Source organism: Oncorhynchus gorbuscha, linkage group LG23, assembly GCF_021184085.1.
Source record: "Oncorhynchus gorbuscha isolate QuinsamMale2020 ecotype Even-year linkage group LG23, OgorEven_v1.0, whole genome shotgun sequence".
NCBI lineage: Eukaryota > Metazoa > Chordata > Actinopteri > Salmoniformes > Salmonidae > Oncorhynchus > Oncorhynchus gorbuscha.
In genome coordinates this window covers 56938227-56957323 of record NC_060195.1, presented here as the reverse complement: position 1 = coordinate 56957323, position 19097 = coordinate 56938227, and the positions used below count along the sequence as shown (strand labels likewise).

At 43.9% G+C, this 19097-nt stretch overlaps 1 protein-coding gene across 1 annotated transcript in view; it reads right to left on the bottom strand.

The window, feature by feature from the left end:
- The window catches only part of LOC124010941 (opsin-3-like), a 29730-nt gene extending 11013 nt beyond the window's left edge, over positions 1–18717 (bottom strand). Inside the window, exon 1 of the mRNA XM_046323768.1 lies at positions 17827–18717. Coding sequence (XP_046179724.1) covers positions 17827–18196 — 370 coding nt within the window. The 5' untranslated portion in view covers positions 18197–18717. The remainder of the gene's footprint in view (positions 1–17826) is intronic.
- Positions 18718–19097: the final 380 nt, after the last annotated feature.

Below are 19097 nucleotides of genomic sequence, written 5' to 3'. Positions count from 1 at the left end.
TTTAAGAGGGGGGGGGGGTGAGAAGGATTACTTTATCCTATCCTAGGTATTCCTTAAAGAGGTGGGGTTTCAGGTGTCTCCGGAAGGTGGTGATTGACTCCGCTGTCCTGGCGTCGTGAGGGAGTTTGTTCCACCATTGGGGAGCCAGAGCAGCGAACAGTTTTGACTGGGCTGAGCGGGAACTGTACTTCCTCAGTGGTAGGGAGGTGAGCAGGCCAGAGGTGGATGAACGCAGTGCCCTTATCAGATGGTCATGTACAGGTAGAGATATTGGTGTGCAAAAGAGCAGAAAAGTAAATAAATAAAAACAGTATGGGGATGAGGTAGGTGAAAATGGGTGGGCTATTTACCAATAGACTATGTACAGCTGCAGCGATCGGTTAGCTGCTCAGATAGCAGATGTTTGAAGTTGGTGAGGGAGATAAAAGTCTCCAACTTCAGCGATTTTTGCAATTCGTTCCAGTCACAGGCAGCAGAGTACTGGAACGAAAGGCGGCCAAATGAGGTGTTGGCTTTAGGGATGATCAGTGAGATACACCTGCTGGAGCGCGTGCTACGGATGGGTGTTGCCATCGTGACCAGTGAACTGAGATAAGGCGGAGCTTTACCTAGCATGGACTTGTAGATGACCTGGAGCCAGTGGGTCTGGCGACGAATATGTAGCGAGGGCCAGCCGACTAGAGCATACAAGTCGCAGTGGTGGGTGGTATAAGGTGCTTTAGTGACAAAATGGATGGCACTGTGATAAACTGCATCCAGTTTGCTGAGTAGAGTGTTGGAAGCAATTTTATAGATGACATCGCCAAAGTCGAGGATCGGTAGGATAGTCAGTTTTACTAGGGTAAGTTTGGCGGCGTGAGTGAAGGAGGCTTTGTTGCGGAATAGAAAGCCAACTCTTGATTTGATTTTCGATTGGAGATGTTTGATATGAGTCTGGAAGGAGAGTTTACAGTCTAGCCAGACACCTAGGTACTTATAGATGTCCACATATTCAAGTTCGGAACCATCCAGGGTGGTGATGCTAGTCGGGCATGCGGGTGCAGGCAGCGATCGGTTGAAAAGCATGCATTTGGTTTTACTAGCGTTTAAGAGCAGTTGGAGGCCACGGAAGGAGTGTTGTATGGCATTGAAGCTCGTTTGGAGGTTAGATAGCACAGTGTCCAAGGACGGGCCGGAAGTATATAGAATGGTGTCGTCTGCGTAGATCAGGGAATTGCCCGCAGCAAGAGCAACATCATTGATATATACAGAGAAAAGAGTCTGTCCAAGAATTGAACCCTGTGGCACCCCCATAGAGACTGCCAGAGGCCCGGACAACAGGCCCTCCGATTTGACACACGGAACTCTATCAGAGAAATAGTTTGTGAACCAGGCGAGGCAATCATTTGAGAAACCAAGGCTGTCGAGTCTGCCGATGAGGATGTGGTGATTGACAGAGTCGAAAGCCTTGGCCAGTTCAATGAATACGGCTGCACAGTATTGTTTCTTATCGATGGCGGTTAAGATATCGCTTAGGATCTTGAGCGTGGCTGAGGTGCACCCATGACCAGCTCTGAAACCAGATTGCATAGAGGGGAAGGTATGGTGGGATTCGAAACGGTCGGTAATCTGTTTGTTGACTTGGCTTTCGAAGACCTTAGAAAGTCAGGGTAGGATAGATATAGGTCTGTAGCAGTTTGGGTCAAGAGTGTCCCCCCCTTTGAAGAGGGGGATGACCGCAGCTGCTTTTCAATCTTTGGGAATCTCAGACGACACGAAAGAGAGGTTGAACAGGCTAGTAATAGGGGTTGCAACAATTTTGGCAAATCATTTTAGATTGTCTAGCCCGGCTGATTTGTAGGGATCCAGATTTTGTAGCTCTTTCAGAACATCAGCTGCCTGGATTTGGGAGAAGGAGAAATGGGGAAGTCTTGGGCAAGTTGCTGTGGGGGGTGCAGTGCTGTTGACCGATGTATGGGTAGCCAAGTGGAAAGCATGGCCAGCTGTAGAAAAATGCTTCTTGAAATTCTCAATTGTAGTGGATTTATCGTTAGTGACAGTGTTTCCTATCCTCAGTGCAGTGGGCAGCTGGGAGGAGGTGTTCTTATTCTCCAAGGACTTTACAGTGTCCCAGAACTTTTTTGAGTAAGTGTTGCAGGAAGCATATTTCTGCTTGAAAAAGCTAGACTTGGCTTTTCTAACTGTCTGTGTGTATTGGTTTCTAGCTTCCATGAAAAGTTGCATATCACAGGGGCTGTTTGATGCTTATGCAGAACGCCATAGGATGTTTTTGTGTTGGTTAAGGGCAGTCAGGTCTGGAGAGAGCCAGGGGCTATACCTGTTCCTGGTTCTAAATTTATTGAATGGGGCATGCTTATTTAAGATGGTGAGGAAGGCATCCTCTACTGACGGGATGAGGTCAATGTCCTTCCAGGATACCCCGGCCAGGTCGATTAGAAAGGCCTGCTCGCTGAAGTGTTTCAGGAAGCATTTGAAAGTGATGAGTGGAGGTTGTTTGACCGCTGACCCATTACGGATGCAGGCAATGAGGCAGTGATCGCTGAGATCTTGGTTGAAAACAGCAGAGGTGTATTTAGAGGGCAAGTTGGTTAGGATGATATCTATGAGGGTGCCTGTGTTTACGGATTTGGGGTGGTACCTGGTAGGTTCATTGATAATTTGTGTGAAATTGAGGGCATCAAGCTTAGATTGTAGGATGGCTGGGGTGTTAAGCAAGTTCCAGTTCAGGTCGCCTAGCAGCACGAGCTCTGAAGATAGATGGGGGGCAATCAGTTCACATATGGTGTCCAGAGCACAGCTGGGGGCAGAGGGTGGTCTATAGCAGGTGGCAACAGTGAGAGACTTCTTTTTAGAGAGGTGGACTTTTAAAAGTTGAAGTTCAAATTGTTTGGGTACAGACCTGGATAGTAGATCAGAACTCTGCAGGCTATCTCTGCAGTAGATTGTAACACCGCCCCCTTTGACCGTTCTATCTTGTCTGAAAATGTTGTAGTTCGGAATGGAGATTTTGGTGCTCTTCCTAAGCCAGGATTCAGACACGGCTAGAACATCCGGTTTGGCAGAGTGTGCTAAAGCAGTGAATAAAACAAGCTTAGGGAGGAGGCTTCTAATGTTAACATGCATGGAACCAAGGCAATTACGGTTACAGAAGTCATCAAAAGAGAGCGCCTCGGGAATAGGAGTGGAGCTAGACACTGCAGGGCCTGGATTCACCGCTATATCACCAGAGGAAAAGAGGAGGAGTAGGATAAGGGTACGGCTAAAAGCTATGAGAATTGGTCATTTAGAACGTCCAGAACAGAGAGAAAAAGAGCTTTCTGGGGGTGATAAAATAGCTTCAAGGTATAATGTAAAGACAAAGGTATGGTAGGATGTGAATACAGTGGAGGTAAACCTAGGTATTGAGTGATGATGAGAGAGATATGGTCTCTAGAAACATCATTGAAACCTGGTGATGTCATCGCATGTGTGGGTGGTGGAACTGAAAGGTTGGATAAGGTATAATGAGCAGGGCTAGAGGCTCTACAGTGAAATAAGCCAATAAACACTAACCAGAACAGCAATGGACAAGGCATATTGACATTAAGGAGAGGCATGCTTAGTCGAGTGATCACAAGGGTCCAGTTAGTAGTGAGGTTGGTTGGGGTAACGGCAATTCAGACAGCTAGCCGGGCCATCGTTAGCAAGCTAGCGTAGGACGGTGTTCTGTTTTTAGCCACTTTGTGCGTTTCCGTTAGTAGATTAGTGGTGTTCCGTGTGGTAGATGGGATCAATCCAATTGGCAAAATGGATATAGTAATAGTGACTCAAGAAAAATTGTCTGAGAGACCTATTCAGAAAGCAGCCGATAAGACAGCTAACGATTAGCGGGCCGCAGATGGCCATTCAGGTAACGTCGCGACGGAGGAGCCAGTTGGATAACTCCCTCGTGCAGATAACGTCGGTAGTACCGTCGTGAAGGCCCGGTGGGGCTCCGCATCGGCAGTAAAACGGGTCCGGATAGGTGAGATGAAATCTCGCGTCTTGTGACGGCCGGCCGCCCAACAACCTGCCCGCTCGACCCTATCCCCTCCTCTCTTCTCCAGACCATTTCCGGAGACCTTCTCCCTTACCTCACCTCGCTCATCAACTTATCCCTGACCGCTGGCTACGTCCCTTCCGTCTTCAAGAGAGCGAGAGTTGCACCCCTTCTGAAAAAACCTACACTCGATCCCTCCGATGTCAACAACTACAGACCAGTATCCCTTCTTTCTTTTCTCTCCAAAACTCTTGAACGTGCCGTCCTTGGTCAGCTCTCCCGCTATCTCTCTCAGAATGACCTTCTTGATCCAAATCAGTCAGGTTTCAAGACTAGTCATTCAACTGAGACTGCTCTTCTCTGTATCACGGAGGCGCTCCGCACCGCTAAAGCTAACTCTCTCTCCTCTGCTCTCATCCTTCTAGACCTATCGGCTGCCTTCGATACTGTGAACCACCAGATCCTCCTCTCCACCCTCTCCGAGTTGGCATCTCCGGCGCGGCCCACGCTTGGATTGCGTCCTACCTGACAGGTCGATCCTACCAGGTGGCGTGGCGAGAATCTGTCTCCTCACCACGCGCTCTCACCACTGGTGTCCCCCAGGGCTCTGTTCTAGGCCCTCTCCTATTCTCGCTATACACCAAGTCACTTGGCTCTGTCATAACCTCACATGGTCTCTCCTATCATTGCTATGCAGACGACACACAATTAATCTTCTCCTTTCCCCCTTCTGATGACCAGGTGGCGAATCGCATCTCTGCATGTCTGGCAGACATATCAGTGTGGATGACGGATCACCACCTCAAGCTGAACTTCGGCAAGACGGAGCTGCTCTTCCTCCCGGGGAAGGACTGCCCGTTCCATGATCTCGCCATCACGGTTGACAACTCCATTGTGTCCTCCTCCCAGAGCGCTAAGAACCTTGGCGTGATCCTGGACAACAAACTGTCGTTCTCAACTAACATCAAGGCGGTGGCCCATTCCTGTAGGTTCATGCTCTACAACATCCGCAGAGTACGACCCTGCCTCACACAGGAAGCGGCGCAGGTCCTAATCCAGGCACTTGTCATCTCCCGTCTGGATTACTGCAACTCGCTGTTGGCTGGGCTCCCTGCCTGTGCCATTAAACCCCTACAACTCATCCAGAACGCCGCAGCCCGTCTAGTGTTCAACCTTCCCAAGTTCTCTCACCCCGCTCCTCCGGTCTCTCCACTGGCTTCCAGTTGAAGCTCGCATCCGCTACAAGACCATGGTGCTTGCCTACGGAGCTGTGAGGGGAGCGGCACCTCAGTACCTCCAGGCTCTGATCAGGCCCTACACCCAAATAAGGGCACTGCGTTCATCCACCTCTGGCCTGCTCGCCTCCCTACCACTGAGGAAGTACAGTTCCCGCTCAGCTCAGTCAAAACTGTTCGCTGCTCTGGCTCCCCAATGGTGGAACAAACTCCCTCACGACGCCAGGACAGCGGAGTCAATCACCACCTTCCGGAGACACCTGAAACCCCACCTCTTTAAGGAATACCTAGGATAGGATAAAGTAATCCTTCTCACCCCCCTTAAAATATTTAGATGCACTATTGTAAAGTGGTTGTTCCACTGGATGTCATAAGGTGAATGCACCAATTTGTAAGTCGCTCTGGATAAGAGCGTCTGCTAAATGACTTAAATGTAATGTAAATGTGATTGTAGCCCAGGAGTGGTTGATGGAACTCTTCAGCTGGCTAGCTCCGGAATAATTGAAGTTTGCTCCGGGACCGACGTAAGCCAACAGTCACACGGATAGCAGCTAGCTAGCTGCGAGATCCAGGTGTAAATGTTCAGAGCTTTCGGTTGAAATCCGTGGATATGGAGAGAAAAATAGGTCCGGTATATTCTGGTCTGAGTCGCGTTGTACAAAACTGCCGATAGCTTTTCGAGCTAAAGGATAGAGGATGACCATCAACCGTGGTTAGCTAAATACTAACGTTATCCAGTAAACTGGCTAGCTTCTGGCTAGCTCCTGGTTAGCTCCTGGCTAGCTTTTGGCTATCTTTTGGCTAGCTTCTGGTTAGCACCTGGTTAGCTTCTGGTTAGCTTCAGGCTAGCTTCTATTGTGGATTTCAGATTTGAGGTAAATAATACTTATTTTTTTTAATTGGTGAGGCAGGTTGCAGGAGAGTGTTTTGAAGTTGAGTTTTTGGAAAAGAAAATATATAAAAGATAAGCGAAGAAAGATTTTAATATATATATATATATACACGGGACACGACAAGATGAGGACAAAGGACGTCTGACTGCTATGCCATCTTGGACACACTATGTTTACACATCACATATCAACCAAATGAGAAATTAAAGGAGAAAATACCTTTTACGCTCATATATTTCTCACCATCACGGCAAGTTATGAGTTGTGAGTGTGACTGCGGTATGTGTGTATAGGGGTGTTAGGGGTGGGCTGAAATGACGCATTTGCTGCAAATGAGTCATTCCATCACTCCACATATTCCACTGTAATTACTGCACTATCAGATATGATTTCATTGACATCTGATCAAGTGGTTCATATTATGCATTTGGAATAAGACACTGGGAAATGCCTGCAGGGTATTAGCAACATGTACATATGGCTTAATCAAATCCCAAAGTTGAGCAACTGAAGTGTCAAAATCCCTCTAATTCACTACTGATACTCCTATCACTGCCACCAATAACGTAGGTCCATTATCTGTCACAACCTACCCAGAACCGATTCCAGTGAATCACACAATGGATAAACCGAAGTGGTACTGGTTATAGCAGTGTGTGGATCCTTCTTTTCTTCTGAGATATAATCAAATTATTTCCACACACCTGTAAAAAGGCAACTCAGATGTGCCAGTGATTTTCCTACAGTGAATCACACAATGGAAAATGTCACACGATGCTCTCCCGGCTGTGAACGCTTGCTTTATCCATCAGTTACATAACCAGTATATGCTAATGACAACTATTTACAGAGCCCAATCAGGAACCCCCTATGATCCTCCAGCCCCATGTATAATGAACACACACACACACACACACACACACACACACACACACACACACACACACACACACACACACACACACACACACACACACACACACACACACACACACACACACACACACACACACACACACACACACACACAGAGAGATGAGTAACAAACCCCCTGTCACGGTTACCCTGTCCAGCCAAGAGGACAGTAATCAGCCCAAACTGACTCATCTCTACATGCAGTGGCATGCACACCCATCTTAATCAACTCTCTCTGTCTTCAGGCTCTTCACGCACACAACCTCCAGGCACCAACAATTCATATTCATGTAAAATATTGTATGTTAATAGAAAAACATGTCAATCATAATTCTAGGTAACAGAAAAAAATATGTAATTATAATTCTAGGTAATAGAAAAAATATTTAATTATAATTCTAGGTAATAGAAAAACATATTTAATTATAATTCTATGGTGTGGAATATGGCCAATTATTTTGAGAAATTGATAATTGTGTTGGACAATTGGACATTATAATGGTAATGTTATGTCAATGTATAGGTCTCAAAGTTGAAGTCATTGAATAGAAATATACATTTTGCTTGTATATTGTAGAATATTAACCATACAGTTCATCTAGGTTCTATAATTTGTTTTTGGAGCGGTGACTGGAAAGCCAGGTGTCGATATCGACAGTATTCATTATCTACATATACCCCTTGGCCAAATCATCCCCCAACATGCTCTCCAATTCCACTGCTAAACTGATGACACACAAATCTATGTTCAATCCAAACCTACCTCTGACCCCTCCCCCACCATCACGCATCAGCTGTTTAAAATAAATAAAATCGTGGATAAGCTCAAACTTTCTGAAACTCAAAATCTGCACCGTACAAATCCTCGCATGGCTTGGCCCCCTCCTGTCTCTCTGACATGCACATACACATCTACACCCCCATCCGCAGCCTTCCATCCATCCTACGCTTCATGGGGGGATCGCGCCTTCACTCTCTGGAACTCTCTCACCCCTGAACTTCCTGAGTTCGGACTCCATCCGAATCTCCAAAAACAACCTTTTCAGAATAGCATTCAGCCTATAGCGTTTTAAACCGTCTAGCTCTTTTTTTTTCTTTTTTTCCTACCTATCGGGTTACAGAGGTCTTTCAAGTAGCCTCTCGATTTGAACTGCCTTCGTGAGCTTGACATTGTTATTGCTGTTGTTGCTGTTTTCCCCCATGTATTAATTATCTTGCTATTTTTGGGGTGCCGCGCGCCTTTGTGGTAATGCACTTTGCTTTTAGGATGGTCGTGTTTATTTAGTCTATTTTATGTTTTACTCTGTATGTGTCCCTAGGTATCTTCAAAGGCACAAATACAAGGTATTATTCTTATTATATAAGATGCTGTTGCAAATGAAAACGTTGCTGTCGGAAGCTGCCGAGGCTGTTGCTTTAATAAGGACCTCTGAGCCCCGACGGGTCATCTTTCAACATAAGTTTACTAATTTATCGAGGGGTGAGAAAGCGATGTGAAATTCAGAAACAGCCTTGGCTTAGCTCTGTAGCTCAAAACAGTGGGCAGATGCTGCATGCCTGGTCATTACAGATTGGATATTCAATCTACTCCACTCCACTCCCCAGTTACATTTCTTTGACTCAATCAGTGTAAGGCACACAATCACACTCCCTCCTTCGAGGACCGGAGGGCGGAAAAGACGCTACAGCAGCAAGGCCAGTGATTGGCTCTTCCCTCTGGTTGACCCCTAGGGGAGCCGACCTGTCAGTGCAGATGAGGAAGCGGCCGAGTTCATCCATGTCCTTTAACCCTCTTCCCTCCACCAAGAGACTAGAGGGACAGTCAGACTCAGACCATGGTCCGTTTATCATGCCCAGATTTCTCCTATGCCGATATTCCATATTGAATTCCATCTAGAAATCTCATAGGAGTACCTGATTGTATATATTTTCCCTCTTGAGAAACCCCCCTGCCCAATTATACATTTCCCGAGGTTTTCATCGATTTATTTGCCCATTCATTTTTTAAATTTGGTATGTCATCTCGCTCTGGGTCGCCCTTAAAGAGTAATTACATTTTCTCACATGTATCAGAATGTAACTATCTCAACATCATTATTTTCTATAAATAGATCAACAAGAAACAGTGAACCAATACCAATAACTTACCAAACTATAGTATGCATGAGAGCATCCAGTAACTCAAACAGACTGAATATATGTGATACATATATCAGTGGGCATTACATACATTCTTAATATATAATTCAATTAGATGTATGGAGTCACAAAGGACTGACAGTGCCTTCGGAAAGTATTCAAACCCCTTGACTTTTTCTACATTTTGTTACGTTACAGCCTTTTCTATAATTGATTAAATATTTTATGTAAATGTTTCATCAATCTACACACAATACTCCATAATGACAAAGCAAAAACAGGTACTTTTTTTGTTGCTAATTTCTATAATAAAAAAAAAAACTGAAATATCACATATACATAGGTATTCAGACCCTTTACTTAGTACTTTGTTGAAGCACCTTTGGCAGTGATTACAGCCTCAATTCTACTTCGGTATGACGCTACAAGCTTGGCACACCTGTATTTGGGGAGTTTCTCCCATTCTTCTCTGCAGATCCTCTCAAGCTCTGTCAGGTTGGATGGGGAGCGTTGCTGCATGGTTATTTTCAGGTCTCTCCAAAGATGTTCGATCGGGTTCAAGTCTGGGCTCTTGCTGGGCCACTAAATGAGATTCAGAGACTTGTCCCAAAGCCACTCCTGCGTTGTCTTGGCTGTGTGCTTAGGGTCATTGTCCTGTTGGAAGGTGAATCTTCACCCCAGTCTGAGGTCCGGAGCGCTATGGAGCAGGTTTTCATCAAGGAGCTCTCTGTACTTTGCTCCGTTCATCTTTACCTCGATCCTGACTAGTCTCCTAGTCTCTGCCGCTGAAAAACATCACCACAGCACGATGTGTCACAGTAGGGATGGTGTCAGGTTTCCAGACTTGACACTTGACATTCAGGCCAAAGAGTTCAATATTGGTTTCATCAGCTCAGAGAATATTGTTTCTTATGGTCTGAGAGTCTTTAGGTGCCTTTTGGAAAAATCAAAACGGGCTGTTGTGCCTTTTACTGAGTGAGGAGTGGCTTCTGGCTGGTCACTCTACCATAAAGGCCTGATTGGTGGAGTGCTGTAGAGATGGTTGTCCTTCAGGTTCTCCCATCTCCACAGAGGAATTCTAGAGCTCTGTCAGAGTGACCATCGGGTTCCCGGTCACCTACCTGACCAAAGCCCTTCTCCCCCGATTGCTCAGTTTGACCAGATGGCCAGCTCTAGCCAAATTTGACAGTTGATGTTATTTCTTATTGAAGGAAAGCTTATAAATTGCTTTCAGTACTTCATGGACATTTGCATTGCGGCGGGTGCAATGTAGCGGCGGCAGCCTATCAGAAGAGTTGGGTGTGTGGCCTGTTGTGGGGCGTGGCTTTCAATTGGTTATTTTTGGCCACCCTTGCGAGTGAATTCCATTCCAGGTAGTGTGTTCTGTAATTTTTAAAAAATGATTATATATTTACTGCCAGCACTAAATCTTAAATGATATCTGTGTACGAACTGTGATATTAAAGAAATGGTCACAATTTGATTTTAAAAAGTATTATTTAAAGAAAGTGTTTTGAGTTATGGAACAAACTTAATACAGTATCTTGACTACCGGGAAATGTGTTTAATCGTTTGGAACCCAATTGCAGAAAATCTGATAGTTAATTCTGAAGTGAAAAATCGACTTGGTAAAATGTAGTGGTATATTAGTAGTTATGTTATTTATTAGGTTTAACCAAAGGGGAAAAGTAAGTTGAGTGTTGAAAGAAATAGGTTGCAACTTGAAATCTAGGTTTTTTATTAATCAAATACTGTATAACGTTTGGCATTGAATCATATATTTGGTTTCAACAAATGTACTTTTTTTCAATTGAGAAAACCTAACTCATTTACTTGATGAATGTTAGGGTTGATCCAAAGGGTCATTTTTTACAGTGCACATACTTCCTTCTACACACGTACATCATTCTACATTTGTATGTCATTCTACGTACAAATAGTCTCTTTGGTTTTAAATCTAAAGCAGTCATTACACCATGCTTTGAACCATGATGACTTGTGTAATCTCATCTCCAAATCTCCCGCCATCTCCATCCCATGTTAGTTCATTTCTGTGAGAGTTCTTCCTACACTCTAAAAGATCCTCCTCTCCTCACAGCATGTTCTAATCTTCAAAGATCTTTTTAATCATGTCTATCAGCGCCCCTCCAGATTACTCTCGAAACAGAGATTTGGGCCCTGCCACGCTTGAGCGCAGGGAAAAAAGAAGCCACATTCCACATAAAGAGAAATGTCTATGGTTGTGCAGATATTTGTGGATCCCTTCTTCTGTTTGGAGGCTGTTTTTTGGGAGAATAGACATAAAAGTTTGCGGTTGTAGTCAATTTTTAGGAGAAGAGTAGATCTTCTGGAACTGTTTTTGCTTCAGACCTCCATTTTAGGTACTGCTGGGTAGCGGATGGTCGGGAGGCCAGGTTTGGAATGAGGACCCCAAGCAACAGCTGTAACCCATTACATAGCTATCTGCCAAGGGCACAATGACTCTGCATGGAAAACTCTCTTAATTTAACTACCCAAGATGCTTCAGAGGCCCAGGACATCTGTTAATTATTCAACAGTAGTAGCCACAAAAGGTCTAAATTATTGAACATTATATTATGTGAAAATGCAAGGTGCGTCCGCTTTGCTCAAAGTAAAGTTCCTACATCTGTATTGACTGACCACTGCAGTGCAATTTGTGTGCACGTATTCTGCAGAGGGTTTCAACTGCGCACAGTATGACACATAGAAATATAATATAATTACTCTTCCTGCTTTACTTTGTGGCCGCTGGTCCACCCATCACGGTACATTGACTTCAATGGAGATGCAGGTTCTAGTAAGTTTATTTCTATGGTATCCCACCACCCACAACCTGTGGATGAGTTCATCTCTGAGCACTATTGAGAAACAGGGAATGGATGGAGAGAGTGGGTAGGGCTGACTTTGTGCTCGGTGTGGTGTGACTAACAGGGGGAGAAATGTATTGGTATTTCAATGCCATTCACAGTTCACACACCATCCTGCAGATTCCATCTCAGAGGTCGAGGTCACCTTGGCGGTCCAATAGTGACAGCCAGCGGAGAGGGGGCTGGATGGCAGTTTTTTTTGCCAGGGGAGTAGTATATGGATGTGTCCCTTTCACTGTGTCATTGTGGAATGGGCCGTTGTTCTGTAGAACTCACACCTATAGTGGGACATTTTGCCCACTAAAAGGACAGGGTGTGAAATGAAAGTGGTTTGGATTTCCTGGATTCTGGAACACCATGTACTGCACCCTATTAAATTAACATAACACTTTGACACCAACACTACTATGCTCCAATAGAGGGAAGCATTGGTATAATCCATATTGCAGTAGTGTAACCCTCTCAAATTGTCACATGTGCCCAATAAAACAGCTGCTCTTACAAAAAAAAAAAAGTGCTAGAACCGAAAAGGATTATTCGCCTGTCCCCATAGGAGAGCCCTTTGAAGAACCCTATTTGGTGCCAGGTAGAACCCTTTTGAATTCCATGTATAACTAGGGCTGGGCGATATGGCAAATAAATGATCATGATATAGCAAGACATTTTTTTTAAATATATAAAACAAATAGTGCAAGTCGATAGGCATTTTAACTGTTAGCCTAACGGCACATCACAGTTGAAGTTGGGGTAGGTGTTGTCTGACAGGTTACAAGCAAGAAAGACAAGTCTGTCTACAAGTTGGCATCAACACTACTATGCTCCAATAGAGGGAAGCATTGGTATACTCCAAATTGCAATAGGGTAACCCTTCTCAAATACTCATATTCAAATCAAAATCACATTTGATTTGGCTTTAAAGCTGCCCTATGGCAGGTCACTATGAGGGGGAGCTGGTCGCATGAATGCACAGGTAGCGCTTTGCCAGGTGGAGGACTTAGGGAAAGTGTTTTGGGGTGGACCTTCCACCAGTCCAGTATATTGGTTTCACTGTCGGCATCAGGAGACTGAAGGTAGCGACTGAGTTCCCTTTCTACCAGCTGGATTTCAGTGAGACCTGTGGTAGTGGAGAGGCTTCTTGAAAAAACTGCCCAGTGACTTTCTCTTTTTAGCTGGCAGTTGTGGTGAAGCAGCAGCATCGACTCCCTGTGCTGGGCTTGGGTTTTCATGTCCCTCAGTGTCCATCTCTTGAGACAGCTCTTGCTTTATTGTGGCCCACCTTCTCCTCTTTGATGTAATGTGTTTTAAACCGAGGGTCGACCAACGAGGATAAGTCCAGGAGGTCATCGTATTTCTCCTTCAGATAGTCCATGACTATCGTTTTGATGGTTTGGGTGAGCTCTGTTTCTATACCAGGCTGTGTCAAAGACTACAGCCACCCATGTCATAGACTGGTTTCTCTGCTACCGCAAGGCAAGCGGTGCCGGAGCGCCAAGTCTGGGACCAAAAGGCTCCTGAACAGCTTCTACTCCCAAGCCGTAAGACTGCTGAACAGTTAATCAAATGGCTACACAGACTATCTGCATTGATCCCCTTTTTCTTGCACTAGCTCTATGCACACATGCTACACTAACATTCCAACGCAGCCATGGGTGAACAGGGAGCACAGGAGGGAACTAAGCATGCACCCCCGAGGGGCCCCCGGGTTGAGGGTCAGGGTGGCGGATGTGTTGTTGCCTACCCTCCCCAGGGGTCATTTATAAGGGTTTATTTCTAGTTTGTAGATCTGTAATAAACGGTTGTCATAAACAGTTAACACATTGTTTGAAATGGTGTGCTCATTAGCTGCTTGTTAAATAATCAGCTCAGAAAATAAGAGCTTGCCTGTGACACAATTACTCCAATAGTTGATTTTACTGAGAAAACAAATCCATGACCTGATATGTAAACACACAAAGGCCCAGAAGACTCTTCTTCTATCTAACAACTGCAGAGGGTAGCCTAGCAAGCCAACAGCCAGGCAGAGCTATGGCATAATAGGTGCTGGGCTCAGTGCTCTGCTATATCCCATGAACAGACTGACCTTCTTATCAACCATAAACAGCCCTCAGCCCGTTTTCAAAACACTTGACTCATGTGATGTCACAAACACTGAGAATTGTCCTAGTTTTGCCACCTCAAACCAGAGACAAATGGGCCGGGCCGAGAGGAATTCAGAGATACTCCGAGTAGATATTGAAGGAATTCCCCTTGACCACACCCACAGATTGAGGAAAACAAACAGTATTTTATATTGTTGCTGTAAAGTTGCTGTATTGTTCAATGTACAAGTAAGCAGATCAAAAATCACAACCTACAGTTCGCTATACTCCGACATAGGGATTTAAAGCCCGCAAGAAGAGCCGATGATTTTGGGTTTGTATATCGATTACCTCTCTTTAAATGATGATTTATTCGTTTTAGTCTCTGAATCGTTTAATCAAACTTTTCGCCACCAGTTCCTGATATAAGAGGGGATTAAAAACTACAAACGGTCCCCTGAATTAGCCTAGTGTGCATGGGCACACGTGTCGCCTCAGTGTCGTACTCTTGACTACAGCTGCAAAGAGGCGTTGGCAGACTTATTGCTGAGACAATTTGTTCAACGTTTTTGTTGTGGTAAAGGGCAATATAGCAGGTTGTGGAACATTGGTGGAATAATATAATTTTACGGTCGTTAGAAGATGTAACAGATTGGCATTTTAAGGATCAGGACATGGTTCTGCATTCTCCTTTATTGATATGCAATGATAATTAAATGATAATGATATTAAAATCCTGGCCTGCACTCACTTCTCAATTCCCCTCATGGGTGCACCTTTTGTGGAAAGCTTTGGTGGAGAAAACCTCTTGGGGCAAATTAGGAGAAGTAACAGAATGGCATTTGAAGCAACAGGGCAACCTTATGCATTTGTCCTTTTTTATATTCAATTATATTGAATGATAATAATGATATTCAAAGCCCACCCTCCCTCCTCAATTCCCCTCCTGAGTGCACCCTTTGAAAGTGTGTGAATCCCCACTCCTCCTGCTGATCTTTCATCTCCATTTGATTTACAGTGAGTGAGCCCAACTTCATATGTATATACTCTATTTTAGTCAAGGCTCATCACACCTTTTCTACTCATATACCGTCCATACACACCATTATATACATATATATTTATGTTCCGGACACGGACATTTCTCATTCTGATATTTATTTATTTTGATTTTTGGGGGATTATGTACAGTTGAAGTTGGAAGTTTACATACACTTAGGTTGAAGTCAGTGAAACGCATTTTTCAACCACTCCACAAATTTCTTGTTAACAAACTATAGTTTTGGCAAGTCAGTTAGGACATCTACTTTGTGCATGGCAAGTAATTTTTCCCACAATTGTTTACAGACAGATTATTTCACTTATAATTCACTAAATCACAATTCCAGTGGGTCAGAAGTTTACATACACTAAGTTGACTGTGCCTTTAACAGCTTGGAAAATTCCAGAAAATTATGTCATGGCTTTTGAAGTTTCTGATAGGCAAATTGACATCATTTGAGTCAATTGGAGGTGTACCTGTGGATGTACTTCCATACCTACCTTCAAACTCAGTGCCTCTTTGCTTGACATCATGGGAAAATCAAAAGACCTCAGAAGAAAATTGTAGATCTGCACAAGTCTGGTTCATCCTTTGGAGCAATTTCCAAATGCCTGAAGGTACCACGTTCATCTGTACAAACAACAGTACACAAGTATAAACACCGTGGGACCACGCTGCCGTCATACCGCTCAGGAAGGAGACACATTCTGTCTTCTAGAGATGAACATACTTTGGTAAGAAAAGTGCAAATCAATCCCAGAACAACAACAAAGGACCTTGTGAAGATACTGGAGGAAACATGCACAAAAGTATCTATATCCACAGTAAAACGAGTCCTATATCAACATAACCTGAAAGGCTGCTCAGCAAGGAAGAAGCCACTGCTCCAAAACCGACATAAATAAGACAGACTACGGTTTGCAACTGCACATGGGGACAAAGATCGTAATTTTTGGAGAAATGTCCTCTGGTCTGATGAAACAAAAATAGAACTGTTTGGCCATAATAACCATTGTTATGTTTGGAGGGAAAAGGGGGAGGCTTGCAAGCTGAGGAAACACCATCCCAACCGTGAAGCACGGGGGTGGCAGCATCATGTTGTGGGGGTGCTTTGCTGCAGGAGGGACTGGTGCACTTCTCAAAATAGATGGCATCATGAGGGAGGAAAATGATGTGGATATATTGAAGCAACATCTCAAGACATCGGTCAGGAAGTTAAAGCTTGGTCGCAAATGGGTCTTCCAAATGGACGATGACCCCAAGCATACTTCCAAGTTGTGGCAAAATGGCTTAAGGACAACAAAGTCAAGGTATTGGAGTGGCCATCACAAAGCCCTGACCTCAATCCTATAGAACATTTGTGAGCAGAACTGAAAAAGCGTGCGCGAGCAAGGAGGCCTACAAACCTGACTCAGTTACACCATCTCTGTCAGGAGGAATGGGCCGAAATTCACCCAACGTATTGTGGGAAGCTTGTGGAAGGCTACCCGAAACGTTTGACCCAAGTTAAACAATTTAAAGGCAATGCTACCAAATACTAATTGAGTGTATGTAAACTTCTGACCCACTGGGAATGTGACGAAAGAAATAAAAGCTGAAATAAATCATTCTCTCTACTATTATTCTGACATTTCACATTCTTCAAATAAATTGGTGATCCTAACTGACATAAAACAGGGATTTTTTACTATAATTAAATGTCCGGTATTGTGAAAAGTTTAAATGTATTTGGCTAAGGTGTATGTAAACTTCCGACTTCAACTGTATGTATTGTTAGGTATTACTGCACTGTCAGAGCTAGAAACAAATATTTCGCTGCACCTTAACGTCTGCAAAATATGTGTTCACAACCTATACAATGCATTTGATTTGATTTGGATTATAAATAATATACTTTTTTGCAAGGGCAAATCAAGTATCAAAATGTAAAGTGCCAATGACAAACTTTAGAAGCATTTTTAAAACGTGAACACACTACACGTTTGCATTATCTGCTGTGCAGGAAATTCCCTGCTACAAAAGGGTGATCAAATTGAGATCCTACATCTTGTAGCCCTGAATCCACTTCCATTCCACTAAACAATTTCACACACACTGCCTAGCGTCACAGACAAAAAGCTTCCTATATCTGGGTCTAGACAGATTCATTGAATGTATCTCGAAAGTACAGTGAGATAACTAACATCATCACGCTGACAGAATGGGTTTCTATTTTTCTCTCCCTCTCTTTCTGTTTCACTTGGCCGTGAGAGTACAGAAGCAATGATTTCACACGTCAGAGGAGTCACAATTAAACTGTCTGTGGGGCACAGATGCAACTGCTGACAACACACTATCCATAAGACAATTCTGCTGCATGTGTGACATCAGGAATTATAGTGGGCTAAACCAGTCATGAGTCCCTAGTTCAGGACTCCAACCCGGTTCCTGGAGAGTTAAACGTCCTAGCGCAGCTGATTTGGATTATTAGCAGGTTGATAAAGTGAATCAATTATTTGGCACAATGATTTCTTTAAACGCATTGATGAGGCATCGAGGCTTTGATTGTGTTATTGTGAGAAAAATATATATAGTTACTTTGGTGACTATTTTGTTACGTAACAGTTGACTAAACTCACCGAAACAAGAGTTGGCGAAGCCGTACCACATGCACCCGTGCTTCCCATACAGCCAGCGTGCCTGTAGACTGGAGGCGAAGCTGAGCGTGGTGCCACAGAGGCACACCAGCATGTCACTCACGCTGATGTTCAGCAAAAGCATGTTCACAGGAGTCCGCAGAGTTTTGAACTTAATAAACAGGATCAATACCACCAGGTTATTGATGAAACCAAAAACCATAATAGATCCAAGGAAGACGGACATAACATGGTGTCCCGTCCGAGACAGTCTTTTCGCCGGGGGCTCGTTCCATTCTTGATCCAGAGAGCTCAGTGGATCGTCGATGCTTCCATTCGAGCTGAAATTTAAATTAGCCGCCTCGGTATACATCGTTTTCAGTGATCCACATTCGAGAATGTCTCACATGGAGAAACAATTATAACATTTCTACCGTCTATTAACTACAATAGGCTACAGCATCACGTTTTCAATTGGCAATATCAACTGCCGACGGAGTTGTAGGCTAGAGGTGGTCGTATAGAGCCCACCGGAAAAAAACTTTAACTTCATTTTGAATCCAGACTTAAGCCTTGTATCCTCAGGAGGTGCAAAACAGGCTCATTCCGCTTGGAAACTGTAGTAGACAATTAGACGTTGCAATTTGGAGTTGAAATAATGTATAATGCAAATAGAAATAATAATACAAGGATAATAATCAACAATAATAGTCACTAATATCCGATCAATCCAGATTAATCCACATTTGCGTAAAATAAAAATAGACGAAGCCTTATAATAAGATGATTATTATAAGGTGAATTTAGTTGGCTTGTCTCTCTACAAAAGCTATGGCACAGACGAATGCAATCCAATGGCACTGCTCTTCTCATAGCTCCACCACATTCAGATTAGAATGCATAGACTGAGCGCGCTTACTTGGCTGGCCTCCCTTTAGTAGCGCCGATGGGTTGCGTTTATCTGTCGTGAAGGCAACTAGAGTGTAACATAATGACGCAATAAAATTGCTATCGCCTACCAATCAATGAGAAAAAGCACTGTAGTCTCCCCCCTTGTGTGTTGGTATAACTCACCCATTCCCTGATGGGTGAGTCATTTCTGAGATCTATCACGCAAACAAGTCGAAGGGGGACAAGCTCCTGGTAGCTTATTTTATGGTGGGTAAAACAGGGACTTCAGCTACCAGTGGTCATTATGAATAGTAACACTAAATTTACTACATTCATATTGAATTTATTAAATAAGTTATTTAAACAAATGACACAAACTCAAA